General features: G+C 53.6%; 1 protein-coding gene across 1 annotated transcript; it reads right to left on the bottom strand.

The window, feature by feature from the left end:
• Positions 1 to 1,732: 1,732 nt before the first annotated feature.
• On the bottom strand, positions 1,733 to 15,891 carry CARHSP1 (calcium regulated heat stable protein 1). Its single transcript, XM_044452584.1, has 4 exons — positions 15,833 to 15,891; positions 7,259 to 7,435; positions 4,295 to 4,417; positions 1,733 to 2,648 (listed from the first exon to the last, which is right to left on the bottom strand). The coding sequence occupies exons 2-4, from the start codon at positions 7,414 to 7,416 to the stop codon at positions 2,486 to 2,488; spliced, it is 444 nt and encodes a 147-aa protein (XP_044308519.1). The 5' UTR covers positions 7,417 to 7,435; positions 15,833 to 15,891; the 3' UTR covers positions 1,733 to 2,485.
• Positions 15,892 to 19,551: the final 3,660 nt, after the last annotated feature.

The raw sequence follows: 19,551 nt of genomic DNA, 5'->3' as shown, positions 1-19,551 counted from the left end.
ACATCCTGGTCAAGTCATTCCAGGATTGGGATGCATTCTAAACGTGATAGAATTAGGTCCCAGTTGGGTTCACACTGTGTGTCATGTGCCCCTCCCAGCTTATGCTTGCTGTACAAGGTTTACTTGTACAGCAAGTGCACACTGCATTTGGAGGAATGTTACAGCACCATGGAATCAAGAGCATGCAGTGACATTCAGTCTGGAAAAAAGTCAATTTGTGTTGTGCCTCCTTTCTCCACTTCAGTCCAACCTCTGCCCCAATAATTTCAGAGTATTAGAAAACTGCAGACCTCTTGCAGGGCTGAATTAAGAGGATCAATAACCCAGCAGATACTTAAAACTCCATAAATGATTCATAGGTGTAACAGCACTGAGGGCTGTGGGTTCAAATGAAATGGGCAACATTGCATACACCACGGCTTAATCACAAGCAGATCCATTTACTTGATCTGAAAACCTAAAAGGCCAAACATCAATTCAATCATTAAAGTGGCAAGAAAAAAATGAAAGCCACCCACAGTGATAACATCTCCTGTGACTTCTTTGCTGTAATGACCTAGAAGGTAATTCAATTTCTTCTCTTGCTGGCACCCATCTTACTTGCTGCCAATAACAGGTGATTAAACAAACAAAACCCCAGCAAAGAGGAAGGCAGGCAATTGCTGAGCAAGCCGTTTTTCCCTCCAAAAGAGCTCATGTTGCATTTTCCAAACAATGGCAGCTAAGCTAGGCTCAGTGATGTGAAGCACTTAAAAAAATTGGGGTGGAGGGGGTGGGGGTGGCCAGCACAATCCAGAAAAAAAGAGAAAGCGTTTGTCCAAATCGTCCGAGGAGGAGAAGGCTTTCTGGCCCCCACCCAGCCCTTTTCAGGGCTTTTCCAGGCGTTCGCATCCCTTTTGCTGGCCTGGCGCTGGAGGCGCGCCCAGCTCTTCAGAGGTTCCCGCTGTCGCAGCTGGCCGAGGCACCTGACCGGCCTTGGAGAGCTGAGGACACTGCCAGGGCCGCAGCTGCTCTGGTCCCCGACCTCCTCCTCGTCCTGGCTTACAGGGCAAAGCGAGAGCCGGGAGGCAGTGGGAGGTGGCTCTTGTTGCCCTGGCAGAGGGGGTGGGAGCACAAGCGGGGTGGGAGGGGGAGCCCATGGCCCCCTGCTGGGGTGAGGCCCCTTGAAGTTGCCCAAGCACACCTGCCTGCTGCCCTCAGAGGTCCGCTAGTCACGCCTGGCTGTGCCTTTGGCCAGGGCATGCCGGGAAGTCCAGACCAGCAAGTCCTTTCTGCATGTAGTTTGCTTAAACAACACCTTCATCTCCGTCAACATCTGCTCACACCCCTACCAGCACCCGGAAGAAGATTTGCTCGTGACGCGCAGAGCAATTCCGACGGTCTTGCAAATCTGTGGGTTCTCCCTTGTCTGACAGGAAGCACTGAAGTTAAACCCTTGCATACAATTCCACAGAAGGAGAGTCATTCCAGGTGTTTAATTGTTCCCCCTAAAAGGGGCATAAACATTACTTGGAACTTTTTCTGTTGACAAAGACAATTGAAACTGGCACTAAAATGAAAGTGAAACTTGCTTTTGCCACAAACCTTTCTGAAGGTTAGAAACCAGCTGTAAATTCACCATCCCTGATTGAAACAATACACCCTATCAATGGAAGAACTCTGGAAAGGATTCAAAGACTGAACCAGTCCAACCAGGGGAATCTGGTTATGTTACACACAGAGCAACCTAAAATCAAAGGCTGGTTTTTATTTTATTTTTTAAGCAAACAAGGCTGCTTTCATCAGCCCAAATCATTAGCCAACCATGGCAGGGCACAAAACTCAGGTATCAAATGTGTATATATGAAAAGTTAAGGCAGGCTCTCTTTTCTTTCAACAGCATCTGTAGAAATGTCAGGCACAAGTTGAGAGAAGTGAAACATGCTTGCTGCTGGGATTTCCCTGCAGCTTGCAGCAAGGATTTCCTTGGGGCTAGAAAACCAGAAGGCACCGAGAAAAGTAACTCACAGCACAATCTAATTCTATGCAAGCGTTAACCCTTTAGCTCTTGTGCCAGAATCCCATCTTCCACACCATCCCCTTGGTATAAGAACACTTGCACCGCTCTCCCTCCCTATGCTTGTTGTGAGAAAACAATTCCACATTCAATTATTTGGGTGGGCATTTTGGTAGCCTTCCACGTAGGAACAGAGCTCTTGGGCGGGTCTGTAGGCTCAAACCTGCATTTCTCTCTGCCCCACGGTTTGGGTGGACTGGGCATTTCCACTTCCACTGGTCTCTCTAAGGCCTTGGGAACCCCAGATTCCCATCTCTCCCTGCCTTCTATGTGTTAATACCCAAATGCTTTACATTTCCAGTAATCATGTTTTAGAAGGTTTCACCTCAAGACGCAGAAAACTCTTCTGTCAGACTCAAGTCAGTTTCGGCTGTCGAACAAGACCCTAGTTCAGCCCGCTCGGTCAACTCCGTTCCCAGTGGGGGCGCCCTATGAGCTGACCACATGTCCGGACCACGTCTCGTGCTTCGTGCCGGGGGCAAGGTGCGTGATGATCACCTCTACGGCTTGCAGCTTCTCGTTCTTGGGCGGGATGGTGCATACCTTGTAGGTGACCTCATCACCGGCCACTGGGACATACTCCCCATCAATGCTGTGAGTGGAAGAACACAAAGAACGGCCTTGCTGGCTCAGGCCAATAGTGCATTGAGTTTGCAATCCTGCCAGCCAGAAGCCTGGGAGAACCCAGAGCCAGAATTGGGAAATACCACCTTCCCAGTGTTGTGTTCCCAGGTCTGGCCATCTTATCCTCACCCTCTAACCAGAATGCACCTGCGCAGGGTTCCAGCCAACCGCAGAAGGTCCCACCTCTCTCGCCTTCCCTGCTTCCTCTTCTCCAGCTGTTCTGGGCTACTGAACATGCTTGGTACTGACTCTGCTGGGGGAAAGGGGTCATGGGGGAACCCAGTGGATTCTCTTTTGAAGAACTTCCACAATCACTGAGGCTGTGAATATTTTCTGAATGTCCTTGTTTCTCAGCGGCACCATTTTGTCTCAGTATTAAAGGGAAAGATCTCCAGAGAATCATAAAACAGTAGAGTTGGAAAGGGGCCATGAAGGCCATCGAGTCCAACCTCCTGCTGCTGCAGGACACCAAGTGACACCATCGTGCCCCTAAACAAAGAGGGTCTCTTTTGCTGGTCCAGAAAGGGGACTCTGGGTCACTCCTGCTCTATAACATTTGGAGTTGGTTCCTGCCTGCGGGAGGATGCAGAGAATTGGTGGTGTGCGTGGGCCACTGCAGTTCTCACACTCAGTGGTGGGCAATTCCGTGCTTTGCTCATCAAAGGAATTACTTCAGACGCCACTGCTCATCAAGAGGGTTCTACGCCCTTCTTTGATGATGGGGTGTCCAAAAGCAGGGGTGCAAAGCCTCTTTCAGCCAGACCTCTGTCTCAGAAGGGGCTTTTTGGCCCTTTCTGAGAAAGCAACGCAAGAGCAACATCCAGCCACGGACCAGAAATAACGCACAAACATACTAATGGACAGCACTGGTAGCCACTGTGCAGGAAGCGCTTGTGCAGTGGCAATATAACACTTCTTGTTTGTAGTGTGAGACCTAGGATGGTTCAGAGCAATGTGCAGGGCAAGGGGGGCGGATTGCAAAGGAGGAGGAAATCTTTGTGTGTCCCACTGAAAGTTCAGACTGCAAAGCAGGCATTGCGAGCATTTTATATGAATCCAATGGTGGCTCGCTTCCCAAACTGTACCACTGCAAGCTTTACGGGCGGGGGGGGGGGGGGTCATGTTGGAAAGCTCCTACATAAGAAGAAATTTAAAAAAGGAAAATGTCTCCCTGCAAGAACAAAAATCAACTATGGGCACAATCTGAAGCATGTTTGGGTCCTATGACAGGCCCTTTTTCTAGCTGGGGATGCTGGGAGTAGTGAGGCTTCTTCCTGTATAAGCATGCATAGGATTGCACCCTGAATCTTAAATCATGGAAACCGAGAAGAGTAGCCTGGGGCCAAGAAGGCCATCAAGCCCAACCCCCTGCTCAGTGCAGGACTCCAAGCAAAGCATCCCTGCCAGGGGGCTGTCTGGCGCCACCAGGGTGCCTCTCAGCTCGCTGGCTCCATTGCTGTGCCGCTCTAAATAAACAAACCAGGCTTAATTTAATGGGTTGAATTGCTCCACTGATTAAACATTGCAGCTCTGTTTTGAATGTCTGGCATCCTAAAAACATGTTGCACGAAATGATTCATACTCAACCCCTCTCCTTCTGGAAGGAGCACTTACTCAGAAATGTGCACAAAGATGTCCGGCCCTCCATCTGCAGGAGTGATGAATCCATGGCCCTTGGACCGGCAGAAGCATTTACACACCCCCTTGAAGGTGGGCCCTTCAGAGGCTCTCACCGTCCTACAAAAGATGAGGTGAAGGCTGAAAGAAGTCAAGATGGCTACTCGGCCACAGCCTGGCTGTTGAAGCCTTAAATCTGACCTTGATTTAAAGGTACATCCCACTTCTCAAGGAAAAAATACCACACTCTAGGCAACTGGTGAGAGGCAGCAGGGTGTGGTAGTTAGAGCTTGGGACTGGGACTCAGGAAATCTGGGTTCAAGTTCCCACTCAGCCACAGCTCACTGGGTGGCTTTGGGCCAGTTCCAGACCCTCAGCCCAGACTACCTCACAGGGTTGTTGTGGTGAGGATAACATGGAAAGGAGAATTATGCAAGGCACCTTGAGTTCTTTGAAAGGAAAGAAGGATGTAATGAATAAATGTAGTAAAATGCAAATAACAGATATGCAATTACAATATACATAGATTAAAACATAAAGCAACTCTACCAGCCAACCAACTCGAATTCCCTTCAACAGCAAATCTAGCTTTAATGCCAAAGGCCCTGCCTGAGGAAAAAAATATTCGGACCAGCAAAAGTCTGACCAACCTCACAGGGAGTTCCAAAGCCCAGGAGCCCACAATGAGAAGACCCTGCCACATCGTCACCCAACAGGTGTTGATGGTAGTGTGACCTGAAGAAGGGCCCCCACCGAGGACTTAAAAGCCAGGTGGGCTCGCATCAGAGACTGCTGCTGGCTCCCAGGCCTTATGAGTCAAAGCCAGCACTTTAGGACTCTGGGTAGGATGTTACTAAGGTACAACCAACACCCATGATGTGGCTAAGGCTGCAACCAAAATACCTTATCCGTCCTGTAGACTCTACCCACATTTTAGCTCTAGACCTGCTAGCAAGTCTAGCCCAGGCCACTTTTTGCCTTGTAGGTGCGGCACAGGTGCTTCTTGAGCATCTCAGTGGTTATTTTTTAAAAGTCAAGTTGCTGGTCCATATGCTTAAAAACACAGACAATCGCTGCCTGCTGAAATGTCAGAAAGCAGGGGAAATCTCCATCAAATTCCCAGGGCTGGCAGGTTGGGGCCCTTCATGGAACTTCTTGCCAATGACTCAAGGAGACAATGAGAAAGTGCCAGACAGAAACCACTGCAAAAGCCCAAGGAATCATGCCAGCATGAGCAGGTTGCAGATTTCAGATGTTCCAGCCACGGAAACTGAATATTCTTGTTCCAGGATGCAGATTGTTTAAAGCTCACCTGGAGTCGTTTAGGCAGAAGAAACACAAGCAGGTACTTGGGGGACAAGCACAGCCGAGATCCGAGCCTTTCACTGCTGCTGTTACATGCAGTCAGGTGGACTCTGACTTACAGCATCCCCTTGAACAAAACCTCCCAAAACACCCTGTCTGTGACCCCTCATGCAGCCCTTCAGAGTCCATGGCTGCGGCTTCTTGGATGTGTTAAAGCCACCTCTTGTCTTTATTTGGTCTTCCTTTTCGCCCTTTGCGTTTGCCTTCCCCGGCCAGTCTTGCCTTCCTATGGGGAACTACCCCAGGATTTTCCAGCTGTAACTCCTTAGCTGACCACCACAGGTTATGGCATGTTCTCCTGCTCTTCGAGCCACACCTTGAAGGTGGGGAGGGTCAAGAACCAGCCAGGTCAACCCAGCAGGCTTCTGAGTGATTCTCTTGCTCGCTCTCAACTCCCAATTCCTTCCTGAAACATGCAAATATGGATCGCACATCGCCTTGGACCAGCCAAGACTAACACGATCCATCAGCACACCTTGGGCCTTCCGGGTGTTTGGCAACCTCCTTATTTTGGCAGGTGCAGATAAAGGACACCTCTGGGAAGCAGAGTGAGCTACAGCAGGGCCACCTGGCCACAACAGGTTGGCTGCATCCTGCTCAGGGGATCACAGTTTGTGCCCATCAGAGGGGAAGGTCTTGGAGGTGGCAAGCAAGCAGTGGGGGCATCACCCACGGGTAAAGTTATGCTTGTAAACAGGACCCAGTCCCCCAAAGCAACTTGTGGAGGTGCCTTTCTTCCTTCTCATCCTCACCTTGAGATACTGGACCTAAATTGTTCAGATGCCATGAAGAAGCCAGTCTGACTGAGCGGGAGGTGATGCGTCTACCGACCAGGGAGAAACACGTGAGGCCATTCCATTCCCATGTCTCCCTGCCTGCCCTCCCTCCCTGCCACGCATCCCCTCCTCCACAAACATCTGAGCTTCTGGCCTGGAGGCGATTGTGACATAGGCAGCCGGTGCCGAGTCACTTCCTCTCCCTGCCTGTCATCCAGGCCAACCTGCAGAACACCAGGCAGCAAGCGAGGGGGAGCCGTGCACAGCCCCTGCAGCGGGGCCTCCACCCGGGCACCAAGATGGCGCTTTCCTGGAACGATTTTGCTCATCCCACTTCCCACTCCATAGTTAACGTTTACAACAACTTAGCATTGTGGAGCACTAAAAGGGTCAGCTAACCAGTTTCCCGGCTACACGGGAGCATCCTGAAGGGCTGGAGATTTAGCTTGCAAATGAGCTCAGCGTGCGCCTTGGCACTTCCTGTAGCGCTGCAGAGGGGCTTGCTTGCTGGCTGCCGCACTTCTGCAGCAAGCGGCTTCTCTGGGGAGGAATTTGTCTTCAGGGAGGCAGGGCAGAGCAGGGCGGCAAAAGGGCCCCCAGGCTGTCCTGGGGGGCCCACCCAGGGATTAAACAAGCCCGCCCGCAGGTGGCGGCACACTCGCCAGCACGATCAGCAGGTGCCACGCGAGGGGGCAGCGGCGGGGAGGCATCTGAGCTCCTCCCAGCTGCCTGATTCAGCCTCTGACTTTCAGCAGCGAGATAACATTCAGCAGGATACTGTCCCTCGCCACACAATGCCATCGCTGCCCTGGATACTCACGCTGAGAAGGTGCGCGTCCTCCGCGTCGGGAGTGGACTCGGAACAAGGCAGCCTCTCATTGGCGACGGAGACCGCTCTCGCGCTCGGCGGCCCTCTGGGGGGTGCAGGGCTCTCGGAGACGGGCAGCGCTCGCGCGAGGAGGCCGACTCGGAAGACATTTCCGGGGCAAGGAAACACCTGAGGAGAAGGAAGGCGGTGTTCCACGGCGCAGCGCTCTCTCACGAAAGTTATTTCAGGTCTTGCGCCTGGAGAGGGAGGGAGCCGCAGCGGCAGCGAGCCGGTCAGTGCAGAGAAGCTGCTCTGCTGGTTGGCTGGTTTTGCCTGGGAGAACGAGGCATGCAAAGACAGCGAAGGGTAGCGTAGTGCAGGACAGACATGGCGGGGGAAGACGGCAGGGCCTGCGAGGGGTGTCCTGTGTCAGGCCAGGAGACGGCCCAGGTGGGGATCACGTGTGTTGCTGTGACACCTGCGACATGTTCGCCCTGCTCCCCCAGGAGAGGCAGGGATACACCTGCCCCAGGAGCAAGCAGGTGTCCCTCCTAGAGGATGAGGTGGGGAGCCTGAGGGCCGAGAGAGCTCTCCAGGCCCCCCAGGAGCAGCCCCCCTCTGGACAGAGGGCTGAGGGAGGGGCTGATTGAGAAACAGCCAGGGAGACGTGGACGCATGTCACCCACAGGAGGAGGAGGCCGGCACAGGGACTCCCTGCTAAGGGACACTGAGGCAGCGGGGTGCCGCCCTGACCTTGAGGCGAGGGAGGCCTGTTGCCTGCCATATGACAGGCAGAGGAGAGCATCTTCTTCCACTGGGGGGTCACCAGCCACTTCTAGTGATCCACGTGGGGACGAACGACACCGCCAGGCAGGGGATGGGCGGGATCACCGGGGACTTGGGAGCTCTGGGCCAGAAACTCGGGGACCTAAGGCCCAAGCAGCCTTTCCCTCCGCCTTCCCGTCTGGCTCTGTGGCCACCAGCCAGGGAGGGGAGGGTTGCCAAGTGAACGACGGCTCAGGGCGTGGGACCAGGCTGCCACCGGACCCCCAGTCGCATCCTCACCCAGGGTGTGATGGGGAAAGTAAGAAATGCAGAAGGGCTGTCCCACATTCAAATAGACCGAGGGCACCCATACTTTGTGTATGGCTGATGGGAGCGGAGGAGAGCATGTGAATGCTTATGTCTACTTTGGCTCTCACTACAGGAAGAACCGCAGGAGCAGCTGAAGAGAACGCAGCGTTCCCAGCCTGCAAGTGACCGCCAAACACCGACGGAGAGTGCAGCTCCCCTGCTCCAGCCTCACCAGCAGACCAACCCAACCGCCAGCATCTGCACCACAGGCCAGTTCAGACAGGGCTGATCCTGTGGTGCTGGCCACTGAGGTTGCACAATCAAGCACTTCAGTGACAGATACGTCAGTACTGAAAACACCCACATTTTCCTTCCAGCTGTTATTTTCAGAAATTTGCAAAGTGGCTGAACAATTGAGAAGACAGCCAAGGTGGGGGGGGGGGGGGTTTCAGGCAGGGAGAGAACCAGTTCCAGCCACAGCTTTGGGAAAGTTAATTTCTTTCTCACACTATTCTTACTTTCCCAGCCAATTGAAATGCGTCTCCCACTAAGAAATCAGCAGCGCATTCTGGGTGTGATCCGGTCAGGCTGTCCATAATCCTTTGAACCTGGACGACTGTGGACATCCTATGCTAGGCAGAAGATGCATGGAATTGCCGGCTGCATCCACACTCTTCCTCCGTGCTATTCCACTGGAGAACTGATTTCGCCCCTTCTGCGAGGCTTCCTCCACCTTGGAGACTGTGCCTCCTGCCAGCTGGGAGGGGCCAAGAGGCACTCTAAGCCTGGAGTCCCAGCACTGAAGTCCGAGCTCTTTTTCGATGGTGGTGGCAGGTCTCCAAAATCTTAAGGCTCTCTAGACACTGTCTAGGGCCCTACAGCTGGTGGAACCATTAGCAGCATCCCAGATGCTGTCATCCACATATGGAGTCAGCCTACAGGTCCAAGGCCACGCTATCCAGATTCAACTTATTCTTTTGGAGAAATATCCCCAAACAGAAGCGCAACCAATTGAACAGCGATCAGATCCAGCAGCAACCTAAACCAACATCCCCCACAGACCACATCCCATGAATTATGCAGTGGATCTTTCCATGACATCTCAACAAAAAGAAAAAAGGACGTGCTGCCTGTCAGCATGACAAGTTCCCACCCTTCTTACATTAGTAAAAGAACAAAATTTAAGTGGGCTCATTAGAATGATAGCATTAGAAATGAGATGCACCCCTTTCCTTCCCACCCCACTCAATCACTCCAGGAATTGGGGGTGGGGGGGCAATAGCTAGAGAGCGCTCTGGGATGCAGTCAAGAACCCATGAGGAATACCACACATTTTTCTCACCACATTCCAAAATTTACTCAGTGCACTGCCAGAAACTGAAGTCTCTCATGCTACAAATTCTTAAAACTTCACAGTAAGACAAGTGTTTTAGGGAGGGAGGTGCTGAAGCAGATAGCAAGACACAATTGCACAAATGGTTAAGCAGAAAAGACCCTCATCACAGCAGGGTTGTGCGTTGTCACATGGAGCTCCCCATGGGGGAGACCCCAATCTTCTCAGGCGTGTCCTCCAAAAGGAAAAGGCTTTGTAATTGTTCCAACTGTTGGGCATGGCTGCTGATCATCGGCTGGAGGCACCAAGATGGCCAAGCGAAGGCCTCCAACTCCGAGCATGCCCCGGCCAGCATTTCGCTGCCTCCGCCCCACACAGCATTCCCAGACGTTGGCCGGGTGGGCTGCAGATGGCGTGTGTGTCAGCACCAGCAGTCTGCTTTATACCCTGTGAGCCCGTGTGGCGTGGAGGGGCTCAGGCATTCTGGGTGCTAGTCCCTGCTCAGCCATGGAGACAACTGGGTGACTCGCGGCCAGTTGCAGACACTCAGCCGAAACCACCTCTCAGGGTTGTTGTTGTGGGGATAAGACTGGGCGCAGCGGCAGGAGACTGATGGAAGCCACCTTGCACTCTTAAAGAAAACAGGTAGGCTATGAATCTAATAAATTAATAAAGTCCTGTGCTTAGGGGCTCCCAAAGTACTGAACATCCCAGCACTGAAAAATTTATGGTCCCTCTGACCTCCCCCCACCCCCGGAAGTTTTGGGCTTTGCAGGCGTAGTCCAGAAACAAGCCGGCCTTCAAGGGCAGGTCCCAGCCACCAGCACGGCTCACCCTGCTGCCGGCAACGCATGTCCTGTGTTTGGCAGCAGCGGCAGCAACTGGAGAGGGGGGCTAACAATGGCCCCATTTGCCCTCTGCCCGCTGGCACTAGAAACAAAGCATTTGGGCACACTTCCAGAAGAAACGCCAACCTCTCCTCGGCCACACAGAGCGACTGAGCGCCCCAATTGAAAGTGGTGCCCCCGTTTCTGGCGCTCAGGAGTGGGCAAGTCGATCACTTCCATGCCGTGCTTATGACTTTCCAGGGAACGGGATGCTGCATGGTTTGCCTGGCTCCAGGAGGGCAACCTCGGCAGACTTCGCTCATGAGCTGGAAGGAGCATCTGTGCAGCCAAGACAGAGGAGGCTGCAATGCAGCAAGGCCTGATGGTTCCAAGATGGAGCCACCCTGTTCAGAAGCAGTGTACCGGGTACTTGAGAGAAAGGCGGACCATTTTCACCATCGTACCGTCCCTATGAGCTTCTCAAGGCCTCTGGCTGGCCACCTGAAGGCAAGACTGCTCTTACACGCATGCAGAGGGCAAGCAACTTGTTCACACCCCATATACAGCCAGCAGTACTCACTGACCAGTCTGATCCTCCTCAGAGTTATGCCAGATCTTGTGCCAAGTGCACAAAGGAGAGCTGTGTAACCGTGGGTTCTCCCGCTGCTTTTATGCCCTGCAACCCTACAGAGCCGTTTATGGCTTGGCAGGCACGTGCTGATGCACTGAAATGCCCCAACTTTATCCTGGCTCTGCCCTGCTTGCATAAAACGTAAAACCCCCAGCCAGCCAGTGCACTGGCAGAAATGATGCCTTTTGTTCTCCTTGCACAGGAGACACCATCTTTTCTTTTCCTTATCTCAGACCCATGGCAGTAACAGAAAGGAACTACAGAGCAACCCCCAGTCAGGTGGCAAATACAGAAACCCCCTTGATGGAGAAAAGCCAGACTCACACATGCATTTCCCTTTAACAGCCGCACTATTTTTGCAAAACAGCTTTTTCCTAGGATTCCCACTTTTTTCCTCTTTCCAAGCTCTGATCCTGTGATGTTGACCATAGCATAACACCAAAGAGTTAAGGGAAAACTTTTCCTGCTGCTGGTTTATCTGCAAAGAAAAGAAATCCACACTGCTGGGTTTCTGCATGCTGGGCTGCTTCTGAAGAGGCAAAAGCAAGGGGAAAAGGGGGGGGGGGCGGTCAACTCAGCTCCCTCCAGTTCACCAGTTGCATCTATTTAAGAAGCTGAAGCCATGAGATGCCAGAATGGTCTGGATCGCTCCAGAACAAAACTGGAAAAGAACAATGTTATGCTCCCATATATAAAACAAAAACACAAACATTTAAAAATTCCCAAAGGTAGAAAGCTGAAAAGGCAGCTTTTGGTCATTCTTGCCATGCTATGTATCTTTCTACCTGAAGGGAAACTCTTTTTTTCTACAGAGGGAAGTTTTTTAAGGATATCATAGTCTGAAGAGGTATCGCTCATCCTAGCCACACACTCTGTGGCTTGTACAGGCCGGCCTGGGCTCTGGCTAAATGAGGCAGCTTACTGGGTACCCGCTTCTGTCTTCTGAATTAACAGACTCTCATACTATCCATCTGACAAATGTTCTCAGTCTAGCAAAGACACCAAGTTTTGGAAGTAACCTGGGCCAGCAGACAAAATTGCACTGGCAACTCTTGTACAAAAGATGGTGAGCAAAGCAAAAGAGCCTTCCAGGGAACTGCTGCCTTGGGGAACGGCGTTTTTAAAAGAAGGACGCCACCCTTTCCAAAAGTATCACCACAGGAACAGGCGGAGCAGCCGAGGCAACTGGCACAAGCCGTCTCCATGGGGCAGCGGGGAGCACAGAGACAGAGCCGTTGGGGAGAAGCAGCTCACATCCTGCCCTCCGAGCATCCCAGTGTTCAGAGGTCAAAGTCTGTAGCACCCCTCCCAGCTAGCCAGAACAGCCATCTGCACTGAGCAATCGCAAAGCAGCTGGAAGAACAGAAATCCTGGCTGAGCTGCTCCAAACTGGGTAGAGGAAAGTTCATGGCCTGCTGCTGTGGACTCGGCTTCCAGCATTCCTGACCACTAGCCATGCTGGCAGGAGCTTCTGGGAGCTGAAGTCCCAAATATCTGGAGATCTACCTGACCCCCACCTGAGTTGCAATGGATGGGCCAGGTTTTCTGACTCCTCAATTGCTTCACAATGGCTCAGTAAAACAGATATCTGCTGTAAATTATATGGCTGAAACAAAGAAAAAAGCCTGAGGTAACAAGGAGCATGCTTTTGAAAGGAAGACTGGTTCATTTCAGTTTTCAAAAGAAATTTCAGAATTTTCTAGTTCTATAAGCACCATCCAGACTCCACTTGGAAAACAAACAACCTGAAGTAGCTCCACAAGGCTGAAGTCCACCTGCCTCTGGACTTCTTAACCTCCAGTTACCCAAAGCAGGAAAGGTGTGCAGTCAGCAGCTCACCTGGTCACCCCCCGTCAGGCAACCAGATGAACCCTCCTGCTTCAAAGGGAACCGAGCTACCCTGCACATCTATGTGCCTTCCTCCTCCTCAAAGAGCAACTGCTACAGGTGGCAGCTGTGCGGCAGAAGCCCTGACAAAAGCAAAGAGCATGGGCCAGACTGGGTTCTTGCTTTACATTTTCTCTAGCAGCCACATCTCCTTGCCCACCACTTTTCCTCCAGCTCAGCTGCAGATCCCCTGATCCAAAACAAGCCGCTGCCGCCACCCCGCCCCTGCTGTATGCCTCATACAGGGAAAGGCTGTCACGAAGTTGCTCAGCTCTCAGGCCACACAAGCCTTTCTAGGTCAAAACTGGTCCTTTACCCGAGGCTCAAAAACAAATTGGCAGACAATGTCCCATTCTGAATGAGGTAAAATATCCAACACCTGCCCCCGCCACATGCCATCCAGCATAAAATGTGCTGCAGCAATCTAACCCAGCAGAGCTTTGAACGTGACCTTCCTGGATCCCGCCTGACCCCCTAATGCATCAGCTTGTGCAGTTCCACCCTGAAATTCCCATTTCCTGGAACAAGAGGAGGATGCCTCTGTGCAGCCCATCTTCAGGAATCTGGGCTATGCCTGTTCTTGCTTTGCAGGATGAGATTGCTAGAGAGCGTGCTAGAGCCACTTCCTTGATCCAGAGAGGTGAAGGACAGAAGGATGCCAAGCACCTCATCTGGCGGGGGAGGCACACCTGAGCTACTCCGTGCATGCAGCCCCGCTGCAGGAAAGTCAAATACGTGGCTGACGTGAGCGACTGCCCACCCCGGAGCGGCAGCCACCCAGGACAAACATGGCCCTGCTTGTTAGTCAGCAATGCTGATACCACCTTTTGCTTTCAATATGCAGTTCTGACTGCACAATATTTTGCCTGCTCTTCCTCATGCTTCTATAAATTAATCTCAGAGAAAGAGCCATGGCTAAGGAGAAGAGTTGTGTACACAAGGCCCAAGGTAGAGGCTGAAGTTTCCGCTTTGAAATTCGCAGTCCTCCAAATCCAGTTCACCAGTTCCCACTTCACAGTGGTTCCCCCAGCAGGCCTGGATTGGACTTCTGGACGAGTCCTCTCACCTACACAAGGGACAGATCTAACCCTCAGACTAGTTCCAATAATCTTCTGCAAACAATCAGTTCTCCACAGCCTGATTCTGGATCCAAATCCTTTTTTGTACACCAAGATTAAGAAGCTTGCCTGAAATGATGGATGGATGAATTTTCCAAAATGGTAGCCCCTTTGACACCGCTGGTCTCTCCTAAGCAAAAGGAAGAACACTTTCAAGCTTTTCCTGGGTGACTCCTTAGTTTTACTTTTTCTAAGTATTGCTCCCGCTGTACTGCTTCTCCAGCTGTTTATTAAATGTCAGTTTTATCCTTTGCTGGTAGTTGTTTGTGACATTTTATGCTGAAGGATGGGATAAAAATAACTACATAACTAAAATCGAAGGAAGGAAAAGATGGAACAGCCACACCCCATCCAGTGCTGACGTAACTAAACATTAATTAACTAACAGGGGCAGACATCGGTACTGGGAATATCTGGGGCTCAGGCCAGATTTGCCCACAGGGCAAGAAGAAAAGTACAAATCCCCTCCCGTCAAACATGCACAGCCTCAAGAGAAAAGAGAAGCGATAAATCTCTCGGGAGCAGGCAGTCGCGGGTTTGCGCCCTGCAACTTGGACCGGCAGGTTGCCCGGCTGTTCCTGAACCCAGACCGGATGCCGGGCTCCTTCCTGGCTACTCCCCGCCCTCAGGTCGGCCGCGATAGTCTGGTCTCCACCCCACAGCGGAAGCAGCAGGAAGGCGAGGCACTGAGGGGGCGGCTTGCTCCTTTGGTGGCTGCTAAAGTTCCCTTGCGCACCCCAAAGGCACCTAAAGTGAGCCCTGCCTGAATCCACACACTCGGGGGGGGGGGTGCTCCTCTGGGCACAGTAGGGCTCCCTTCCGAGCACACCAGAGCAGCTGGGAGGGAGACCAGTTTCCCACAGCCACTGGGAAACCCTAGAGCAAGACGGAGGCTTCTGCCCTGAAAGGCACTAGACATGTTTGAAATTGAAGTGAGGAATCTATCAAGCTCCAGCTAGGTTTTCCCTTGCCCAGGAATGTTGCTCTCTTTCCAGAAAGGTCTTGGCTCTGCACTGAAGATTCCGCCCTGTTTCAGGAAAAAAAGAAACCACGCCGTGCAGCCCCGCTAGAACAATTCCGAAACTCCCTGAGCCCTCGGAAACTCTATCGTTCTGCTGTGCCGGGGGCGGCAAAAAGGTTTTAAACGTTTTGATGCCCAAAGAGAGGGCTCGTCTTTAAAACAGTTTTCCATGCCTCTTTTCCCTGCCTGAACAAGGAAGGGGCGCGCGCCTTGCCCACTTCTCCCGCCCTCCTTCCAAAAGGGTGAAGGCGCTCGCGCGCACTCCGGGGGGCCCAGCTCCCCCCCACTCCGGGCAGGAGGGCTGCGCCTGCGGACGCTTCGCGCAGCCCGAGCAAGCCTGCATGTCGCATTGTCTCTGCCCGCCTTCCTCCACGCCCACGCCGCTCGCCTCTGCTTCAGCCCTCGGGCTTCTTCCTCCGACCCCTCCTCTCGCCCCTTTCCTTTCTCATCACAAGCTGCTTCCTCCACCCTTCGCAAACAAGCCCCCGAGCGCGTCCCACCGGCTGGCCCGTCCAGCTTCCCCCTCACCCTCCACGTTCGTAAGAAGGCTGCGCTCCCGGGCACGCGGAGCGGGGCGCCAAGCTGCCCCATCCCCGGAGAAGCGGCGCTGTCCCGGTGAACCGCTTTGCGGGCGGAAAAGATGCTCGCGCGCGCGAGCTGCCCGGGAAAGAGGGCGCCGCGCCGCGCACACCGACCTGGCCAGCGGGACCCGCGACCAGCGCCTCGGGACGCCCCGGAGCTGCAGCGCCCCCAGTCCCGGCCCCGGCCGGCCCCGCCTTGGGTGGGCGGCGCCGCGGAAGGCCGGCCCCGCTGCAGGCGCCACGGGGCGGCGACCGGGAGCAGCAGTAAGGGAAGGAGGGTGACGAGAAACGGAAGGCCGAGCGGCCCGGCCGGATGGCCCCTTCGCGCTCGGAAGTCGATTTGCGCCTGAACGCTCCGGAGCGCGGCGCTTGGCGCAGAATCGAAAAAACCGATCTCTGCCCCGAAGAACTTGCAGTGAAGTAAACTGTAAAAAGACGGCCACCGCGAAAGCAAGAGAAAAGGCGGGAATGTGCGCCCAAGGATGTCGGGGAGGCCCTCTCTCTCCCTGCTGCTCAGCGGCACCTGCCGGAATAAAGGGCCGGCCACCCCAGGACGCGGGTCGCATCCAGTGCCCGTGGGTGAGCGGGCCTTGGGCCGCATGTGGCCCACCTCCCGCGCCCCTTACCCGGATCCCTCTGCCTGGGGCTTTGCCCTGAAGTCCGGAGCTTCCCCTCCTTTTCCCCGACATTGCAGCTGGGATGCCCTCAGGAGCCACGCTCCCCGCGCAGCGTATGCAAGGGCGAGCTTTGCTTTCCTGCCCCCGCAGGCAGGCATAGCCGGGCAGCGCGTGGGTCGGGACTTCCTGGCGGTTCGCCGAGTGATGTGCGGTGGGCGGGCGAAGCCACTTCCCCTCATAGGACTTGGCTGAAAGCTGAGGGGCGCTTCCACGCGAGGCTCCCAAGCGGAGTGGGGGCCCCAGTGTCAGCCCCCACACTCGCCTGCGTTTTCTCGCCGGTTCCATCCTGCGCATGGCTTACCTCGAGGAGGTTGTAGGCCTGTTTTCTCTCTAAACGTGCCTAGGATCACACCCATGAGCAGAACAGCTGGGATGGCGGCCCAGGGCCTTCCCTCTGCCGGCCCCAGGAGGCCCCTGTCGGGAAGTACCCCCGAAGTGTGCAAAGATCTGCTGTGTGGGTCTGGTGCTTGTCCAAATTCCTGCCCGAGGATGTCCAGAAGCATCCTGCTCCCTAATTCCTGGCATATGCCCACCTGGCTTGCAAGAGTATGTTGCTCCTGGCTCAGAATAAGTCCCAGGAGTCTGAAGTCAAAGCACCCCTGTGAACCTGGGATATGAAATCGGCCCTTCCCTTGGCTGGAGGCAGCAAATGTTTTGTGCCAGGTGCTGGATTCCAGAAGCTGACTCATTCAGACAGGTTTCAGTGGCCAGTGGGGGTCTGCTGTGCAGAAACAAAGCACAATTTGCTGTTTTGAAATTCCGTGCCTGTAATTTTGCAGCGTTTGCCCGGGCCTCACGCCCCACTTTCCAGAGATGGACAGCCGCCATCCAGCGCCTGCGAGCAGCACAAACAAAGAAGCCCTTTATTTTGGAACGAGTCAGAACGGGAGTAGCCAACACAAGGTGCCTTTTGTCTGCAGAATGGAAAAATAAGGCCACACGAAATGAATGTTGCTTCTTGCTTAATAAATATGGGATAAAATGTTCAGCTGGAAAATGTAGGTGCTACAGGAAAAATATCTGAAGTGAGACAGCAAAAGCCATTGCAATGGCACAAAAGGGAAAGGACCGGAGATGCCTGTCAAAAGTCTTCGGGAAAGGGTGAGGAATAACATTAGCTTTCTGTGTTCTTTTTCTTTTTATTGTGTTACAAAACAAAACAAAACCACACCTCAAAGGGAAAAAAAATCACAGGGTGAGATTTAAAAAGATGTAGTAATATTAGCTTTCTTGACTTTCATTATTTTACGTTCTCTTCTTTGGTTACTAGAACAGTGGGACATATAAATTAGTCTTCCACAATCAGGTGGCCTTCAGGGGTATTTGGATCCCAACTCCCAGAATTTCCATCCGGCAGGGCCATTGATTGGGAATTCTGAGTGCTGCAGTTCGAATGTGTCTGGAAGGCACTATCTTACCCCCGCTCCCCAGGATATTAATGTGTATTACCTTACTTCACATTGAGGTAAGCCTGTCCTCCTTTACCTGGAAGTCCCTCCTGCTCTTTCTGCCACCAACTGGGATGGTTTTAAAAGGGGATTGGATCCCATCGTGGCAGGAAGGTGGTCACCAGTTCCTGGCCCTGATCACCCTAGGCTGCATCCGGTGGTGGGCAGTGTGCCTAGGAGCTGGGGAGTGGGCAGGAGCAGGCAGCTGCCTTCCCGTCTTGCCTATGGCAGGCATCGGGCAGGCCCTCATGTGAGCAGAAGGCTGGGGTAGATGCACCCTTGGTCCGATCCAGCCTGAGGGCTTTCCCTTCTCCCGTGCTGAGGACAGTACAGCTGGGAAGGGACAGGAAATCCTTCATTTGCTGGGCACTTCCGATCTGGAAAGGAGGGGTCCCCTGCAAGGACTGATTCTCCATGAGACCTTTGTCACCCCACAAGACAGTCCTTGCTCCTCCCAGAGTTTGAACGCTGCTGCTCGGTGCAGTCCTGGTTGGAGAAGCCTTCGTAGCGCCTGGTTTCTCCAGCCTGGGCTTGCACTTCCCATTCTTTCACTGAGTTCTCAGAAGCAGCCCTGAAGATGGCGTGCCTGCCCTTCCACTCCAGAAGGCAAGCAGAGTTGCCGGCTTCTCCAGTGACGGTCTGCTCGGTCGCTGCGCCATCCTGATGCACTCGTGGCGCAGAGGGAGGGGGCAGTTGTCCGTCGCCCGAGTAGCTGCACGGGGTTTCCAGTTCCTCTTCCGCAGACTCCTGCTCCTTGCAGTGCACCACCTTTATCGTTCAAGTGCCACCCACACCTTCATCCCACCTGTGCATGAATGAGCAAATGGACCCTTCAGACCTTCAGCGAATGTTGAAAGCACCATTTAGAGGCAGCTTCCATGGCTGCGGGAGTTGACCGGATGGAGATCTGCCCACAGGTGCCTCTCTAACCCCCTGAAAGAGGGGTCTGCTCCTGGGGAGGACTCCACAGCTTGCTCCCAGGATCTGGCGGCAGCCCTGCTGGGAAAGGGAGGAGCAGCCTGGGCATCTGAGAGGGGATCTGTCAGAGTCCAAGGCATGGCACTTATGAACACCAGGACCCAGAGAACTGAACCCCAAGCATCAGCCAAGGTCCAGTCTGCAGTCCAAGCCAAAAGTAGGTAAACATGAACCTGGAGAAAGAGCTAGAGAGGTCACAGAAGGAGAGGGTACCTTTGGAGCAAGTGCAGCAGAGGAGCGAGGCCCAGGCACAGGGGCAAGAGAGACTGAAGCAGGGCTGGGGCAGCTGAGCTGCGGGGACCGGGGCAGGGCCGGGGCAGGGCAGGGTCTTGAGCGTAAGGGGCCGCCCAGCAACAGGGAGCACTAGCTCAGGGCAGGAGACCTCCGTTGCCGAGGCAGCTTCTGGAGGGCAGGGCCAGCGCTCACATAGTTCTCCCCAGGGCAGGGGGCTGCCACACTCTGCACAAGCTGCAGCTTTCAAACAGTCTCCAAGGGCACACACAGTGCATTGCAGCAATCTACGCGTAAACTGCAGATTGCCAGAGCATTGATTACTGAAATGAGGCTCTTCCTGTCCAGATAGGGGTGTAGCTGAGCCACCAGCCAAAGGAGGTGGTAGAAGCCACTGCTATTTGTCTTCCACGCTGACTTCCATTGGTATTAGCATTCTGTACATGCATGATACCCACCCTGTGCTCTGTGGAGTATGCTCGGTGTGCTAAAGGAAAGG

The sequence above is a fragment of the Varanus komodoensis genome, unplaced genomic scaffold (assembly GCF_004798865.1).
Source record: "Varanus komodoensis strain SLA01 unplaced genomic scaffold, ASM479886v1 scaffold73, whole genome shotgun sequence".
Taxonomy (NCBI): domain Eukaryota; kingdom Metazoa; phylum Chordata; class Lepidosauria; order Squamata; family Varanidae; genus Varanus; species Varanus komodoensis.
This window is presented reverse-complemented; position numbering and strand designations above follow the sequence as displayed.

Excerpts from the sequence above, each read along its gene's own strand:
- CARHSP1 (XM_044452584.1), bottom strand. The coding sequence starts at position 7,416 with ATGTCTTCCGAGTCGGCCTCCTCGCGCGAGCGCTGCCCGTCTCCGAGA. Across the intron at positions 4,418-7,258 it reads AGGACGCGCACCTTCTCAGC|GACGGTGAGAGCCTCTGAAG; the intron begins GTGAGTATCCAG and ends CATCTTTTGTAG. Across the intron at positions 2,649-4,294 it reads ATCTTTGTGCACATTTCTGA|CATTGATGGGGAGTATGTCC; the intron begins GTAAGTGCTCCT and ends TTCCACTCACAG.